Source organism: Poromitra crassiceps (assembly GCF_964638095.1).
Source record: "Poromitra crassiceps genome assembly, chromosome: 28".
Taxonomy (NCBI): Eukaryota; Metazoa; Chordata; class Actinopteri; order Beryciformes; family Melamphaidae; genus Poromitra; species Poromitra crassiceps.
In genome coordinates, this window is record NC_139651.1 from 10,726,758 (window position 1) to 10,745,328 (window position 18,571).

An 18,571-nucleotide genomic window follows, 5' to 3' on the forward strand; every position below is an offset into this window, starting at 1 on the left:
ATTAGACTGATCTTTGAAGTCTTCAGAATGTTTCAAATACTCATAATCAATTGTCTGCAAAAAACAAATATCGTGCACCTCTTGTTTGCTTTGGGAGGAGAGTGGTAGTTGTCGTCAACTCGATAAAGATTTAACGCTTCTCCTCCTCTCGCCTCCTCACAGAGAAGCAAGGTCCGGAGCGGAAGCGCATTAAAAAGGAGCCCACCAACACCCGGAAGGCGGGCCTGCCGTTTGGGATGGGGATGCCAGGGATCCGGGCCGGCTACCCCCTCTCTGAGCGGCAGCAGGTGGCCCTGCTCATGCAAATGACAGCCGAGGAGTCCATCAACAGTCCAGGTGCGTGCTTATCATGGAGGCCACGTCTCGCTGGGGACGGGTAGGCTGACAAGGAAGGAGGGCAGGGAAGGAGCTTTATATACGTGTGTGTGTGTGTGTGTGTGTGTGTGTGTGTGTGTGTGTGTGTGTGTGTGTTTTTATCATATTTAGTCAACCTCAACCTCTTTTTTGTTTAGGCAAGTTTTAGTCGTCTAAAAGTTCTGAGTTTTTTAGTCTCGTCTTAGTCAATTAAACTAAAAGTCTGAACATTTTAGTCTAGTCTTAGTCTTGGGGAAAAAGGTAGTCGACTAACATTTTTCGCCATAGTTTTCGTCGACGAAATTAACACTACTGTGTGTGTGCGTGTGTCGGTTAGGTGTTTTTTGTTGGTTTCTGGTGTTTGACTGGTGGAGGATGAGGTTGTAGGACGCGGTGTCTTTGCCACACCATCGTACCATGCTTCAGTAAAGATCGTACCATGCTTCAGTAAAGAGCAGACTTCATCTGATTTAGGTTGTAGCAGATAGCCCACATCAAACCCCCTTACAGCTACACTGTAAACATCTGCCATCATCTACAGCTACACTGTAAACCTCTGCCATCATCATTATCATCATCCAAGTCTACTGAAAGTAGTTGTTTTATCCCAACAGTCGCGTTCCTGTAACAATTGTGGAGTTTTGTTTCTGGAATGCAGCATAAGAAACATCAAGGCAATGAAAGCAGCTCCCCTCTTGGTATTGAGTTAGTACATTCTCAGCATCTGAACCTGGAGACCACCAGAGTCCTTTCAAACATTCTGTTTGGTTTATTCCATATCTGATCTGGTTTCTTCTGTAGGATGATTATTCATTAGATGTACTATCTCCTTACCAACTTCTCCAGGGTTACATTTCATGTTGGTTGTAGACATACATTGTTGTTGACCATAAACATTATAAACCTACAGTAGCATGGGTGCGACACTGTGCCTTTTCTCTTCTGGTTGGCATTTGAGATAGCATTTGGTTGGTGGGGACCAATACATGGCCACTTTTATTGCTATGTTAATTCCTTCAGTGCACGCCTGGAGGCATGAACATAGATTAAGTGAGTGAGTTTCAAATAGCATTTGGGACAATAGCTGTGCAAACTCAATAATGTAAATGTGATTAAGGCTCGGCTTTAATCTGGTAAATGTGATGAAATGAGCTCAAGTGAAGTGGGTCCAACCACTCTGCTAATGATTTTTGGAGCAACATTGCCCCCTTCTGGCTGTATGGGTTTCCAACAATTTGGCGGTGATTGTATGAGAATCAGAATCACTTTTATTGCCACAGTATGCAAGTTACATACGAGGAATTTGTCTTAGTGTCTGTATGCAGCGTAGCGGTCAGGTCAATATACAGAGATAAAGAAGTAGGAAGATAACTAAAGACAATCACAACGTTGCAAGTGCAATCAAATTGAGTAAATATATACAATATGTACACGAGTGGAGGAGTGTTCGTGGATATTAAATATGAATTTACATTGAATTTACATGAGATATACAGTCTGAGTTAAATAGGCGTTAAATAGCCAGTGAATTTACATGAATTTACAGTCCAAGTTAAACATGAGTTTACATTGAATTTACATGAAATTTACAGTCTGCGTTAAATAGGCTTTAAATAAGTAGTAACCAAGAGTAATTTAAACGTTGCCATTAGGATGTCTTAGCAAATCACATTTTATTTTTAGCCAGCAAAAAAAATAGAACATGTATATCCATGCTAGTGTTGATCTTCAGTGTCTACCTCCTCTTTCTAGACACAACACCAAAGCACCAGTCGCAGTCCAATCTGGGTCAGAAGGGAACGCCAAACTCTGCATCTAAAACCAAAGACAAAGTGAACAAGCGCAACGAGCGGGGCGAGACTCGTCTGCACAGAGCAGCCATCCGGGGAGAGGCGCGTCGTATCAAGGAGCTCATCAGCGAAGGAGCTGATGTGAATGTAAAAGACTTTGCAGGTGAGATGTCAAGTTCATTTGTATAGCCCTAATTCACAAGCATGTCTCAGAAGGCTTTACAGAGAATATGTCTAGCTAAGCACCAATAAAGAGGATTGAACAATCTTATATTATTTATTTTATTTATTTTATTTATTTTATTTTATTTATTTTATTTTATTTTATTTTATTTTATTTTATTTTATTTTATTTTATTTTATTTTATTTTATTTTATTTATTTTATTTATTTTATTTATTTTATTTATTTTATTTATTTTATTTATTATTAGATGGCGTGCTTGCAGAATGTCCTGTAGTTTAAGTGCTATGCATCCAGAGCATACACCTCTCAAACATCATGTCTTCTCATACTTAGGCTGGACTGCATTGCATGAGGCGTGCAACAGGGGGTACTATGATGTGGCCAAGCAGCTGCTGGCAGCCGGCGCAGAGGTCAACGTCAAGGGTCTCGATGATGACACCCCTCTACACGACGCATCCAACAACGGACATTTCAAGGTGAGCTGGCATATTCAAGAAATACAGCGCACATGGGGTTTCCCCACTATTCCAGATGTTTTCACGGGATCAAAAATATGAGTTGGCTGGAAAGAAATACCCAAACTCAAGAAGGCAAAACAGTAGAATCAGTAGCCATCAGACTCTGACCTGATGGAAACTATCTTAGTTAGGTTTAGTCTGTCCAATTCTAGTCTTCTAACAAAATGAACATCATCGCTGTGACTATTTGCAGGGCATACCCATGGGCCACGGCACATGCAGGAGAACATAATAGAAGTTGCGATGCTAATCACTAATGCTAATGCTAATCACAGGTGCTCTTCCATTGCACTTTATACACGGCATCTTCATCGAGTGTTTTATTGTGTTTGTTTCAGGTGGTGAAGCTACTTTTACGGTATGGAGGAGACCCACGTCAAAGCAACAGAAGAGGTGAAACGCCATTGAAAGTTGCCAACTCTCCTACGATGCTGAATCTGTTGCTGGGGAAAGGCACGTACACCTCAAGTGAAGAAAGTTCATCAGGTACGCAATGTTTTCTTTGGGCATCATCCCTTTATGATGTGGCTTCAGTATAAGACTATTTATTGTACAGTGTAAAAGGTAATGTAAATTTGTTTGATTGTTCTTTTCTCTTCAGAATCTTCAGAGGAGGAAGATGCCCCGTCATTTGCCCCGTCCAGCTCCGTCGATGGCAATAACACCGACTCAGAGTTTGAGAAGGGCCAGAAGTTGAAGGGGAAGTTGGACCCTCAAACCCCCAAATCCGCCGCCGTCACACCCGTCAAAGACGAATACGAGTTTGATGAGGACGACGAGGAGGAACGCGTCCCCCCTGTGGATGACAAGCACCTCTTGAAGAAAGACTTCCGTAAGGAGCCGGTTCCCAAGTCCAACAGCTGCACCGCGACACCCAAGACGGAGGTCAAAACCTATTCCAAAAGCAACTCAGTCACACCAAAGAAAGCTGTGAGGCGGATCATCTCCGACAGCAACAGTTCAGATGAGGACGATAGGACGTTGTGTTTCACGCCGACGCCGGCGCCGAGGCAACCGGCCCCGCCGACGAATACCAAGAGCAGGGAGTCCAGCACCCTGAGCTCCAAACAACAGAAGGACAAGAATAAAGTGAAAAAGAAGCGGAAGAAGGAGAGTAAAAATAATGTCAGTAAAGAAGTCCGGTTTAACAAAGTCAACGACAAGTTCTGTACATCTGACTCTGACTGTGGAGATATGGAGAGTGAGGATGATAAGGGCTCGAATAGTGTGAAGGACTCTAGTGCAACGAGCCTGAAAGAATCCTCCTCCTCCTCCTCCTCCCACGGGAACGTGAACTCTCAGAAACAAGCGCCGTCATTAGCGGAGCAGCACCCAAAGCAGTGGAGGACAGATGGCTGGAAGACCGTCTCGTCTCCTGCCTGGTCGGACGTCAGTTCTCTCTCCGATTCAGTCCGAACGAGGCTGTCCAGTGAGTCTGACTACTCCTCTGCTGACTCCAGTGTAGAGTCCGTCAAACAGGTGAAGAAGAAAGCGCAGGAGAACAAGAAGAAAAACAACAATGTCCACAGCAACACAATAGACAAGAAGAATTCTGATGTCTACAAAAACTCCAACGCAGACAGCACAGTCTCCAAAACGGACGTAGACGGCAAGGTGTTGAAAAAGCATAAAGTGAAGCACAAGCACAAAGCTAAGGAGAAGGACAAAACCCCGAGTCTAGTGCTCAATCAAGACATGAATGAGAAATTTGTCAAGAGCTATTCTTTTGATTTTGATGATAAGAGGGAAAAGTCACTAATTGTTGAGACAGAGTCCCCAGTTGAGAGCAAGGTCAAGTTATCGAAACATGAAAAAGACCATTCGAAAAAGGAGGATAGGCTTTCGAAAAGCAAGTCCGAGGACAAGGATTGGTCCTCTGGAAAAGAAGTGCAGAGAGCCGTGAAAGAGGAGAAAAATAAGAAAGCAAAGGAATCCACAAAGGAGAAGACTATTAAGGAGGAGAGGGAGAAGCCTGTGAAAGCTGAGAAGGATAGAACCATCAAGGAGAAGGAGAAGCCCAAGGAGGAGAAACAGAAGGCTCACAAAGAAGAGAAAAAGAAAAAGACCAAGGAGAAGTCCTCCTCAAAGGCAGACAGGAAGAGTGAGCAGAAAGAGGAGAAACATCTGAAGGTGGATAAGGAGAAAAACACCAAGGAGGAGAAGGAGAAATCTAAAAAGGACAAAACACAGAAGGAAGAGCCTGAGTATGAAGCCTATGACGTTAACAGCCGTTTCCTGAACATGGAAGACACCAAGCTGAGTGCCTCAGACGACCACCATGACAGATGGGGCTCAGACATGTCCTCTGACTCCTCCCTCTATGGGGACGACAGCTGGGACGCTCCCGTCAAGGACTATAAGGAATACAAAGCCAACAATGCTGTGAAACTGATTGTTGAGACGGTCAAAGAAGAGACCAGGAGGAAAGAAAACAAAGTCAAAGACAAAAAATCAGATCATACTGACAAAAGAACGGAGAAAGAAGCCACCTCTAAGAAGAAAGAGAAAGACTCGTCAGAAAAGACAAATGAAAAGAAAAAGGACTGGACAGAAAAACAGAAACTGAACTCTAGCCATTCAGTTGAAAAGGAGAAGAAGCGAAAGGAGTCTACAGACATCGTCAAAGAGAAGAAAGAGAAGGAGTCTGTGGACCGCAAAGATTCATATGAATTTGTGAAAGATAGAAAGGACATAAAAATCAAGCAGGAATCTATAAGAGACGAATATGGCAGTGATGGTTTCTTCAAAGACATTGATGCTGTTGGCAAATCTTCATCTTGTGATATCAGAGAGAGAAACCACTCTGGAAAAGAGAAGGAGAAGAAAGCTGATGGAGTGGAAAAAAGAGAGAAGACAAAAGCTGACAAGCACAAGGAGAAACCTAAAGACAGAGGAGCTGATCAGGAGAAGGAGAAGAGTGAGAAAAGCTCAACAGAAAAGCCTGTCAAGGAGAAAGATGTAGACCGGGGAGCCAAAGACAAGAAGGAGGGAGCCAAAGACAAACACAAAGACTCACATGGCAAAGACAAGGATCGAAAGATGTCTTCAGAGCAGACCAAGGACAAGAAAGAGAAGGCCTCTCAGGACAAGCATGCTGAAAGGGAGAAGGATTTCCTGGAGGTAAAGAAAGAGGAACGGAAAACTGAGAAGATCCGTGAGAAAACTTGGTACAAGATAGAAGACATTTTCACTGATGAAAGCGATGAGGAGGAGGGCAGCTACAATGGCGGTGTGGCTAAGTTGAGTGATTCACTCGGTTTGTCTGACTCCCACAGAAAAGACTCCACACCTGATCAGGATGAGATGGACCACTTCCCACCAGAAAAAACAAGAAAATATTCTGCAGAGGCCAAACATACCACGGAAAAACCAAAAGAGAAAGAACACAAAGACAAGAAAAAAGAAAAGGCCACATTTGACACAGGTAAAGAGAGGAAAGGCTCCCTGGAGAAACACAACAAGGATAAAAAGGATTCTGTGGATGCAAAACATAAGGAAAGGAAAGACAGAATGTCAGTGGACTCAAACCAAGATAAGAAAACTAAGCAGAAGCTGTTGGACAAGAGGGATACCAGCGAGGAAAAGACTAAGAGCAAATATAAAGACAGGCAGGATCATTCCAAGGAAAGGAAGCCTTCAAAAGGTAGTGGTGAGAATGAGAAGTCCCTCCTGGAAAAACTGGAGGAGGAAGCCATGAACGACTATAAAGATGACTCCAATGACAAGAACAGTGAAATCTCTTCAGACAGCTTCACTGACCGGGGTCATGAACCAGTCCTCAGCAGTTACTATGACTCCTCCCTCAGCCTGCCGGACATGTCTGAGGAAAGGAGAGACTCGCTGTCCATATCCACGCCCCAGGATAAGTTCAGGGAGAAGGAGAGGCATCGACACTCCTCCTCTTCCTCCAAGAAAAGCCATGACAAGGAGAAGGAAAAGGTCAAGAAGGAGAAAGGGGACAAACGTGACAAAACGGAGGAGATCAGAGAGTCCTATGGCCGCAGGGAGAGCCTACCCTTTGACAAAGAGCCCATGCCTCTAGAGGCAGACCCTTACACTTTCCCATATGGGTCTAAGGTAGATGGGGAGGATGACTTTGATAAGACCTTGGAATTTGAAAAAGAGATGTCCAAAAAGGACAAAGACAAAGGAACTAGTGTCATCAGTGACAAGATGAAGGACAAAAAGAAGAAAGAGAAACACAAGGAAAAAATCAAAGAGGAGAAGCATAAATATGTTGATGGCTTTGGGTCATTGAAACACTCCAAGGAGGATGTGAAGTCGGGGTTGAAAGACAGTCCACAGGTCACTGTTCTGAAAGACCGGTCAAAAGAAGAAAGTCCTAAATTTGACGTGAAAAAAGACCGAAATCGGGATACAGTAGACAAAGACAACAGGGTGGACCACACTAAATCTAAGGCGAAGGAGGAAAATGAAAAGCTTCCTCAGTCTAAAGACACGCTGCGGAAAGACAACCGTCCACGTGAAAAGCTGCTCGTGGACGGTGATCTCCGACTGACAAGTTTTGGTCAGATGTTGAGTCTGAAAGACCAGGAGATTGAGGAGCGCCACAAGAGACACAAAGAAAGGATGAAGCAGATGGAAAAGCTGAGACACAGATCAGGCGACCCTAAACTGAAAGACAAAACAAAGTCCACAGAGGACGTGAGGAAAAGCCGCAATGAGCTGTCGTCCAAGAAATCCAACAGCCTGGAGTCTGCTCTTAAAGAGAAGAAGCTGAAGGACGTGGGTCTCCCGGCCCAAATCATGTCGCCGGACAGGAAGTCCCAGCCCATTGACGGCCAGAACACCAAGGACTGGCTGGCTGGGCACCAGATGAAGGAGAACCTCCCTGCCTCCCCCAGGCCGGATCAGAACAGGCCAACGGGTGTCCCCACCCCAACATCTGTCATCTCCTGTCCCAGCTATGAGGAGGTGATGCAGACCCCGCGGACCCCATCCTGTAGTGCCGAGGACTACCCTGACATTATGTTTGATGGGCTGGACTGCCAGAACTCCTCTGCTATGACGATGTCGATGAACGCCTGCTCGCCGTCCTTCTTCGAAAGGTACTCAAACATGGAGATTTATATTGGGGTTACTGCTCTGATCATGGTTGATGTTGATGATGTTTAGGGATGAAACGATAACCGGTTTAATGATCAACCGTGATAAAATACCCTTACAGCAGGCATGTCTAAAGTCTGGCCCGGGGGCCAATTGCGGCCCGCGGCGCAGCTTTAAGGGGCCCTCGGCTAGTCTCTAAAAATATACTATATATATTTTTTTCAATTTCACAATTAATTTATATGGCCCTCCACACAGTATTGGTTCATCAAGCAAGTTCACTTTGCGTTTCTTCCATTCACCTAACGATGACAGCACTATCATACAGTTTGTAGACAAGCACCAAGTAGGAACTATGCGGGCGGAACTAATGTTTTCAGATGGTAAACAAAGTCACTCACATTATCTGTTGTAATCTGGGCCCCATTCCAAAGTATGGACACGCCTGCCTTACAGTAACCATACATGTACCTTTTTAAATGTTCATTATGATTAAAAGCGTATAACTGTACCGTGAGTATTGTGTTACCGTGGTTACAGCGTTTTGAAAAAACACCGTAAATACAAATATCAACCAAAGTTAGCAACAGTCTCCCAGATGCAGGCGTGTAGCCTTGGTGAAATGATTTCAGTGAGTGCATCGGTACTTTTTGAACATTTTCAGCACATTTTAACAATACTGTGATATATATCGTGAATAGTGATCATTTTTGTCACTATAATCGTTTCATCTCTAATGGTGATGGTGATGGTAGAATTCATTTTGTATGATAGACTGTTGCATTTTTGTCATAAAATTTCGCCTAACCTGTGTTTCCAATGTCTTTCGTTTCCGTTTGTCCTCTAGCAGGTACTCTAACTCATCCCACGGTTTCGAGGGCACCTGTCTTACGCCTGCAAAGAACCTCCAGCTGCCCCTCATCAGCCGCTCGGCCTCATCTGAGGTCCTCCAGCTGCCCCTCATCAGCCGCTCGGCCTCATCTGAGGTCCGCAGGCCACTGGAGGATGAGTTCAAGGCAGAGGCTGACAAGTTCCTTCGACAGCAAAGTTGTCCCGGAGGTTCTGAGTTTGAACTGTCGTCCTCCTCCCAGCTTCCAGAGGACAAATCAGCCTCTGTGGAGAGGCTGGAGTGCAGGCTGGAGTGCCTGTCACCTCCCTACTTCTCCCCCATGGGAATGCTCTCCCCTCGGCTGGAGCCGGCTCATCCAATCCCGGATGGAGCAGCGTCAACGCTAGCTGGCCCAGAGGGTAACGAGCACCTCCCTGAAGGCGCATACAACAGTTTCCTGCTCAAGCCTTCCACGCCAGTCCACAGGCCCGACCCCCAGGAGCCCTGCTTGGACATTGCCGCACCACCAACCCCGGCTCCTGCTGCTCTGCCACCCCTGGACATCGATGACATCTCAGAGCCTCACCACAGTGAGCCCAACCTGCTCCCCTCAGAGCCTGTCAGTGGTACTGAATATCTTCCCTCTGTCGCAGAGGAACAGGATGAAGAGGAGGAGGAGGAGGAAGAAGAAGAGGAGGAGGAGGAGGAGGAGGAGGAAGACGAAGAAGATGATGATGATGGTGATTTGGACGAGAGAGGAGATGGAGACCACTGTGCAGCTGAGGAGCCGGATCCAACGAGGGAGGCATGTTCCTTCTCCCCTCAGGTTGAGGACCCTCTGAGAAAGAGCTGGCCTGCAGAGTCTCCAGAGCGGCGAGCTCCAGATGTCCACCAGCTCACCCCCACACATCCTCCACCTAACATGGGGGAGAACTCCTGCGAGCCCAACATAGACTGGAACCCTGAGATGCTCCTCAAATCTCCCCACCGGACATACGGGGAGATAGAGGCTGCTGTCTCCAAGATCACCAGCCCCTTCTCCCATTCAGACAGCGACATGCAGCACATGTCTGGCCATCCCTCCATCACTCCTCCTTACGCCTCGTACTCCAGGTCATACGTACCTGACACTGACTTTGACGAGCAGAAGGAGGCTGTGGCGGACATTCCCTCTCCGGAGAGGCCCGACACGGTTATGGATGCTGAACCAAATTATATGAACACCTCATCATCCTCCGCTAGGCTAGAGTCCTTTTTTACAGAACGCAAGCCCAGCATGGATGATAGCCAGCAGATGGACACAGAGCCACCATGTGTGGGACCAGACGACCGGCAGACCTCCCACTGCTTCACTGCTGCACCTGACAGCCACATGGTTCCAGCTGTGAGCCACATGGCTCCAGCTGTGAGCCACATGGTTCCAGCTGTGAGCCACATGGTTCCAGCTGTGAGCCATGAGCCCGTGGTGCCCTGGGCAGACTCGTTCTCTGCAGCCGTGGATGAGCTGGATGACCTGGGGCCTTTCTCCTTGCCTGACCTGCCCCTCCCAGACAAGTCCGAGGAAGCTGAGGGTCGAGAGCCGGAGCTCGCAGACCACAGCAAGGCTATGCCGGCCCACATTCGACACGCCATCCTAGACAGAGATGATGACCCAGATCTAATGGAGGTGGACCTTACTGGCCTGGCTAAGACGCCATGTCCTTCCGGAGGTTTAGTGCTAGGGGAATCTGCTGGACAAGACCTGGTTGTACCCCCGTCACCACATGCCGACTTCCAGCAAGAGTTGGACCCTGAGCCTCAGAGTGTGCCAGTCGACAGCTCTCTGTCTCTTAAACACCAACAGGACAGTGTGTTGGGAGACAAGGGGCCATATGAAGGACCTGATGAGGCAGATGGCAATATGTTGTTTTCATCCGTGGAATCAGATGTTAGCCAGCAGCATCACATGCAGATCCAGTCCCTTACTGACTCTTTGCCGGTTCCCCTGGATTCAGTGTCTCCTACCAAGTCAGACCTGAGACAGGAAGAGATATCTGAGCCTGTAGCGGGATCAGAATCGTGCAGTCCTCTCCCACAGCTCCCCGTGGCAGTCACTATCTCCAGCACAGGGGACCTGTCAGACACTCAGGAGACCACATCCAAACATCTGACGGTTACCCTGACCACCGTGTCGACCGCTGTAGATGTCCCCAAGAAGACGGAGGAGGTTCCTCAAAGGATGACCCGCAACCGCGCCCACATGCTGGCCAATCAGAGCAAGCACAATCCCTCTGCCACTGTCATCACTGTCCCTCCTCCCCCAAGTGTGATAGCCCCCTCTGCCACCGCCATCCCGGTGACAACCAGCCCAGTGGTGACCATTACCCTTACCCCTACTCCTACTCCAACTCCAACACCCACCCTAGAGAATGACAAGGAGCCGGTTCTTAGTCTCTCTACCGTGCCCAGTTCAACCCCAGCAGCAGCAGCTGTACCCACTCCTGCTCCTGCTCCAGCTCCAGCTCCAGCTCCCACTCCTGTTCCAGTGGTTCTCAATAAGACAACGAAAGGTCGCCCTCTGCCTGTGGAGGATGAGGAGTCTCAGAGCCAGCACCCACGGAAGAGGAAATTTCCTCGTTCGGCTGGGCAGCAGGTCCAGTCCCAGATGGTGAACACAGCCATGCAGCAGACCAGAGAGATGATCCAGCAGACTCTGGCTGTAATAGTCAATGCCATCAAACTTGATGACATTGAGCCGTACCACAGTGACCGCTCCAACCCGTACTTTGAGTATCTGCAGATCAGGAAGAAGATTGAGGAGAAGAGGAAGATCCTGTGCTACATCACCCCCCAGGCCCCACAGTGCTACGCTGAGTACGTGACCTACACGGGATCCTACCTGCTGGACGGCAAGCCCCTCAGCAAGCTGCACATCCCTGTGGTGAGCTTCACTCTTAGTTCCTCATTCAAGTAGCGTTACATCCAAATCTGGAAAACAGTTTAATGTAAAATAGCAGGTAATATTTCTAACTTTTGACTACCAACTATACTATTGAAAGCTCTCATTAATCTAAAGCCTCTGCTCTGTTATATTGAACACTGAAGTGTCAGAGAGAATTCACATAACTCAAACAATGTTTGCTTCACAGATTGCTCCACCTCCGTCGCTGTCAGAACCTCTGAAGGAACTCTTCAGACAACAGGAAGGTGTGAGGGGGAAACTCAGGTTGCAGCACAGCATAGAAAGGGTAAGGAACACATTCCATAGAGCTCTCTCTCTTTTTATGCATATTATTTGCCAAAATGTCCCTGCATCCTTCATAACCACCTCCTTTCCCTGCCTGCCTGCATATAGGTTGGTTGTGGCCCATTTCTGTTGGCCTCACCACCAAGCAGCCCGTAGATTGTGAGGCAGCTTGAAAGTCAGTCTCGTATCGAATTAACTTTCAATCTGATCTTCTGTCTTTCCTCTGGCTGTTTGCAGGAGAAGCTGATCGTGTCATGTGAGCAGGAAGTGTTGAGGGTCCACTGCAGAGCGGCCAGGACGATAGCCAATCAGGCTGTGCCGTTCAGCGCCTGCACCATGCTGCTGGACTCTGAAGTGTACAACATGCCTTCAGAGACCCAGGTAGCACACTGCTCAGATATGCACCACACTTTAAATACAAGGCAGTCCAAAGCTGTCAGTACTTGATACTAGTCTGTACAGTCTAGAACCTGGTCTGTGTTCTCAGTCTATATCCTGATCTCTAACCTGGTCTGTGTTCTCAGGGCGATGAGAACAAGTCTGTGAGAGATCGCTTCAACGCTCGCCAGTTCATTTCCTGGATCCAGGATGTGGACGATAAATATGACCGCATGAAGGTAAATATAAGCAGCACACGTCCTCTTTGATTGTTAGGGCAACGTGTTAACGTGTGTCGATGATTGATTTGAATGTGACTTTAACACCATTTCTTCTTTTATAGTCCCAAGGCCGTGGGAAAACCTTGTCATTGCAAAGGCAGTTGCCATTTCCCCCCAAGTGTAAATCCTACGTGTCTCCTCCTTCCCTCAGACGTGCTTGTTGATGCGGCAGCAGCACGAGGCGGCGGCCCTGAACGCCGTGCAGAGGATGGAGTGGCAGCTGAAGGTGCAGGAGCTGGACCCGGCCGGGCACAAGTCCCTCTGCGTCAACGAGGTGCCCTCCTTCTACGTGCCGATGGTCGACGTCAACGACGACTTTGTCCTGCTGCCCGCATGACACAGCCACACTCGCAGAGAGAGAGAGAGCATACTACTCGCACTCGCAGAGAGAGAGAGAGCATACTGCTCACACTCGCAGAGAGAGAGAGCATAACTACTTCTGAATCACTTCTTTTCAATGAGACTTCGTTGAACTGAACGAATGGAAAGGGCTAGCAAGTTTGAAAGAAGACTCTAGAGAGGAACAAAATTTATATTCTATAGAAAAATAAAGTAAAGATAAAAAAAACTTGCTCATGATTCCCTTCCCGTGAAAGAAGGAAGCATCTTTTTACCGGGGAAAAAGAAAACACACACACAACTTGCACTTTCATCCTCGAAGTTTTTACACTTTTGTTTGATCAGAGTATGAAAAGCAAAAACAGTGTTTTGCTTTGAGGCTCTGACTTTGGGACAAAACACCTCAGTACTCAGTTAAGGTGAGACGGGGATAGAGATCTATTTTCTGCATTTGTTTTTGGTCCCCGCTTCAACAAGACCCACCACTACCACAGGTAGAACGTACCGGAGAAGAGCTCTCCCACCAGCGCGGTGCCTGTCCTGAGGAGGAGGACTGAGGAGAGAAGCCTCCCTTGCTGAGCTCCTGGTGGGCCGGGAGGACTAGAGAGAGCCCGACCTGAAACGGAGGACATCGTGTGGCTCCTCAATGTGTCCCTGCAGCCAGACTGCTGGGATGGACAGACCGAGCAGCTAGAACCTGCTTCTGATGGTTTGGGGGGGCTATAAGACCATATACCCAGAGAATGCCCCTTCTGGTTCACACTGCACCAGACCAGGCTCAACAGAAGTGCTGCAGAACCTGCAGCAGGTTGGAATACAGCAGAGGGTTCGAGATGTGTGTGCGCATCAGGGCCCAGTGTCTGAGAGGAAGAGAGACTGATCTCCAGCAACCTCTCAGCCTGGCTAGATAGAAGAGGAGGAGTGGATCTCTGAGGTTCAGACCGGAGTGTTCCTCAGCTAGCCCGCTCGCTCCCAGCACAAACACATCAGACCGCCATGGACTGCAAAAACACCACAGGACAAGCAGAAGAAACAAACATAACGAATGTTGCGATTTAAAGAGACTATTAAGATAATGGTGGTTTGGCGAGAGGAGAGAAATATTCTTCTTTTTTGTCTATTTCTTTACTTGGGCATTTCATTGTTTCTGAGGAAGTGACTTGAAACACTACAGAGCCAATATTAGTTTAATGGAAAAACAAAAACAAAAAGAAAACTGAAAAAAAGTTGTATTCCGTAAATGATGTACAGTTTTTATATTCGTTAACCAATGTATTCTTGCTGCCTTCTAGATAATTTATTTTGCCACACATTACTGCACAGTTGTAAATAACTTATGTACTGTAACATCACTCAGTTAAGTGTAAAGAAAAAATAAATGAATAAAAATTATCTTTGTATGTACAGTTCACTTTTGGGCAGCACTTTCCCCCTCATATCCATGGGCCAAAATGTGTACACGATTCTGTCAGTATTTGAAAGACTCCAGTGCACAGTTGTAAGATCCCATCGCTAGATCCAGTCCAGGGTTGGTTAACCCATTGATACCTGATGCAGCATTTGCGTGTATATCCCTCATTTGTGTGTGTATCCCTTTAAGACCGCAAACCGTGTCACGCGGTTCACGTTCTTAAAGGGATACACACACAAATGCTGCATCAGGTATCAATGGGTTAAGGCAATTCCCCTGGGCTTGGATCACCACAACACACCTAACTAGTTGATAGAGAACACTTCCAGATTGACCAGGGCCTCCCACGGGCCAACCACCATAATAGTCCCTCAGATGTAGCAGAATGGTTGTTGTGGATTTATTTAAAGAAATAGACAGAGGTTTATTATTCATTGCTTTACTACACAATTATATCTGAAAATTTTCAAAACCAAGAAAATGCCTTTTTCAGTGAAAATATGACTTAATGTCGGGCAAAGTCACATAATATAGATATATCTGGGTGGGATGAGAGTGAGAGAGATGTCATTCACAAGCAAAAGCATCACATTCATGTTTAACGGTTTAAAATTCATTTTCATTGTCTTTTATTAACAAGAATTGGGCTGAAATTGCAAACGTCTAACTTGTCTAAAAGCAACAGGACCTGGGTCTTTCAGACAGCTCTTCATTACTTTAGATGTGTTTATTTACTTTAGACGTGTTTATTCCCTCTTTGTGTTTTCCTCGTGACAGTACTTTAGACATCCAGATTCATGTGTACAGCTCGCTTGACTGTTGACATGAAATGGACTGATTCTGAAGAATTGTGACAGCCAATGAAAGGCTTCATTCCATATTGATTCTTTTATTTTTTATTATTATATTATTATTATTATTATTATTTGTATTTGTCTTTTTGTAGCAGTCTGTCTGTAGCCTGGGTAAACCCAGCCTCCACGTGACCTCTATCTATGCGCTATCAGTCACAAAGCTAGTGACTGATAGCGCATAGATAGAGGTCACGTGGAGGCTGGGTTTACCCAGGCTAGTGTCTGCCCCTTGTCCATTATTGGAGAGCAGCTCCTTGTCTAGGTGCTGCTCTACCTTTACTCACTGGATGGCGCCAAAGTCATGTCTTCTGCGTCAGAAAAGTCCAAAACACAAGTTGACTTTGCATGAGGCTCATGCCCTTCTATCTACTTAAATGGCTGTTGTAATCTGTTTAAATTGGATTACATTTAAACATTTGTTATTCAATTTTAGAATTCCATTGAAACTTGTAGGTACAGTGTAGTCATTTAAATCGAATCGGCTCCGATCCAGATACTCCCATGTCACCTCGGCCTTCCAAGGTTGTACCAGTAGTTAATCTAAAAAGGGGTTTGGCTAGTGTTGTCAGGGATTTTCAAACATTTACATGTTTTAGTTGAAGTTGCTTCCTCATAATGCACTGTTGTGTGGTGGCATTTGCCATAATCATATTCTTATGTCAGGCCCAAGCAGACAGTTAAGTTACGAGACTTAAATCTTCTCAATATGTACCAAAAAAAAGACACGGACATCATCACAAAAAAACAATGGCGGGATAAGAAATTAGCCTATGCTCAAGTTTTGGGTAGATTTTTCAGTTTTGTCCCCCCCCCCCCCCATTTTAAATCCCATTGAAAGGTGTTTGGTGATGACAACTTGTATTCTCTATTTTTAGTGGGTCCTGGTTTTAAAAAGCTTTCCTGACCTACCACATAGGCTGCCTGTCTGTGTGTGAGAGCTGCTCATGTATCCTGATGGCAATATTAGCTGAAACTTTTAAGTTATTAACACACACTGTTAGTCAACATAGCTCTGTATGGTATGTCTAGTCAAGTGCAATGGTTGTTGCTATTCCACTGTGCAGAAAGGTTGGCTAGATATATAGTCCTGGATATTTTTTTGAAAGATACACAGATTTGTTATACATAGCTCATACAAATACCCAGAAGTTTGATTTTTAAAGCCCCCCCCCCGCCCCCGTTTATGTTTTTTGTTGTTTTGTTTCTTTGATTCTTTTGGGAAGGGATTTTTTTCCTCCACAGATTTTTTTTTTTAGCTCAGTGTAGGTAGTGTTGAATGTTGTCGTGTTTATCTTAGGGTTTTTTGTTTTTTGGTTTATCTTCCTGTATGAAGCATAAACACCAGTGGCATGTCAATCACGTTGCTTATCAAGCAGAATGTATAACGTTACTATGCCCCGACCGACCGACCACACCCTCACTATTGTTTACAAGACATCAAAAGTGTGTTTCAGTTTCATGTGTCACCTTTTTAACGGTTTTTTGAGCCCTGCCTTGTTTTTACTTCTTATATTTGATCGTTTATTTTGAACCACAAAGGCTTGAAATTGTGATGGCTGACCGAGACCGTGATGCATTGACAGATACCGGCTTGTGAATATTCCCCACTAAACAGTGATTTCTGGATAAACTGACTAAAGATTAGCCTCTCAGCCCCCCCCCCCCTCCCCTCCCCAGCCCTCAGATGCACAGTGAAGCACTTGGCCATGATGGTGATGATCCAGATGCTAGCCTGACACCTCCTCAGTCAGCAACATGTTACCTCTACTCTCCTCACATTCGCTCAGTATGTTTCTTTTAGATTGATTCTTTTTGTTTGGTTGTTTTGCTTTTTTTTCTTACTGGACATAAATATACATAATTGCTATTTTTTCACAATATAGAATCACGATTTCAAGCCTTTTCTTTCTTTTCTCTTTCTTTTCTTTTTTTTATCCGGACTGTAGCTGTTTCTTTGTTCCTTTTTAGAATGGAAAATGACTAATAAAAGCATGGAGAACTACTCTTTAAATGGTGAGAAATAACCTATTTATTATCTTTTTTTTTTGACACCTGTGGTATGTTTTGAGTTAAAGTTGGTCTCCGCTGTGTAAATTTTCCTCCTGTAATGCGTGAAAGAGACATACTGTACATAGCTTTGTAAATAAACCTCCCAGGACGTTTTGCACCCTCCTCTTTGTACTAGTCTAAAACTTGCGTAGAATGTGGGGTTCTAACAGCAACGAGACAAGTGCGCTCGCTGCAGGTGATTATGATGTAACAATGTAACTTTTTTTATTTGTACAATGTAGTTTAATTGTGTACATATTGTTGGAGCAGCTATGGGGGGGGATATAGGGGGGGGGGTTGTTGATGCTATCGTCAGTGCTGTAACAGAATCCAGTACTTTCACCTCTAGCTGTTGTTGATTTCCTGCAAAAACAAACGCGAGAAACTGAAATGAGGATGGAAAAAAGACTAAAACTGAAACGTAAAAATTCTAAATTGTTATTTTCTACAGTTGCATGTACAGAGAGCGCGAGAACTGCTGTTGTTCCTCAGAGATTATGTTCGTTAATAAAATTTTGAAACATTACCCCCGCCTCTGGTTCTTGATTTTGCCTTGTCTTTTTCAAGAAATTATAAATTGGCGCGCTAAGCGCCATGGACACACTTTTTGGGGGATTTTAGTGGGATTTATGACATCACTGATGATGTCAGTGGGATTTATGACATCACTGATGATGTCACAGTGGGACAGAGAAACAAACAGACAGAGCCCCAGCTCCCACTTATATACTGATGATAATGTTGCATGTCAAGAAAGCTGCAGTTTGTCATAAAACTGAAACATAACGTTTAGTTTTGTATGAAACCGCTCAATGAACGACATCTCTCGTGACCCACAATATACGTCACACCAACACCAACGTGGCCTGGCGGGAGAGAAAGTTATGTCACTTACATGACTGGTTGTGTGTAGTCTTTCTAATGTATAACTGTTTTACAACAAACTGACTTTCTTGACTTGCAAAGTTATCTTTTAAATGATGAACAAAACAACACGTGTACTTCATGGCACAATTCAAACGGGGTTTAAAAAAAAGGGGTCTCGCCAGCATTCATATTTTTTCAGACGCTGGTGCGTGTAGGGCCTGACCGGAAGGTGCATGACTAAGGTTTTATTTGGGCAGATGACGATCTTCTACATGTTTTTGGGGGGAGGGGGGTCCATATCAATGTTGTATGGAGGAACACAGCTATACAACCATGGCGCTCCTCCCACTCCCACCAGTGTTGGGGGTAACTCATTACAAAAGTAATATATTACATGTAATATATTACGTATAGAAGTAACT

The 18,571-nt window shown here is 45.4% G+C and overlaps 1 protein-coding gene across 3 annotated transcripts in view; it reads left to right on the forward strand.

Annotated features, from left to right (window-relative positions):
* ankrd11 (ankyrin repeat domain 11) overlaps positions 1-15,313 on the forward strand; it is a 169,534-nt gene extending 154,221 nt beyond the window's left edge. For 2 of the 3 annotated variants that reach the window (XM_083662348.1, XM_083662349.1), the window contains 10 exons: positions 163-336; positions 2,107-2,307; positions 2,664-2,806; positions 3,187-3,334; positions 3,450-7,917; positions 8,763-11,664; positions 11,873-11,971; positions 12,208-12,351; positions 12,495-12,587; positions 12,781-15,313. In XM_083662348.1, coding sequence (XP_083518474.1) covers positions 163-336; positions 2,107-2,307; positions 2,664-2,806; positions 3,187-3,334; positions 3,450-7,917; positions 8,763-11,664; positions 11,873-11,971; positions 12,208-12,351; positions 12,495-12,587; positions 12,781-12,966 — 8,558 coding nt within the window. In that variant the 3' untranslated portion in view covers positions 12,967-15,313. The remainder of the gene's footprint in view (positions 1-162; positions 337-2,106; positions 2,308-2,663; positions 2,807-3,186; positions 3,335-3,449; positions 7,918-8,762; positions 11,665-11,872; positions 11,972-12,207; positions 12,352-12,494; positions 12,588-12,780) is intronic. The other variant, XM_083662350.1, reaches the window with a different exon arrangement.
* Positions 15,314-18,571: the final 3,258 nt, after the last annotated feature.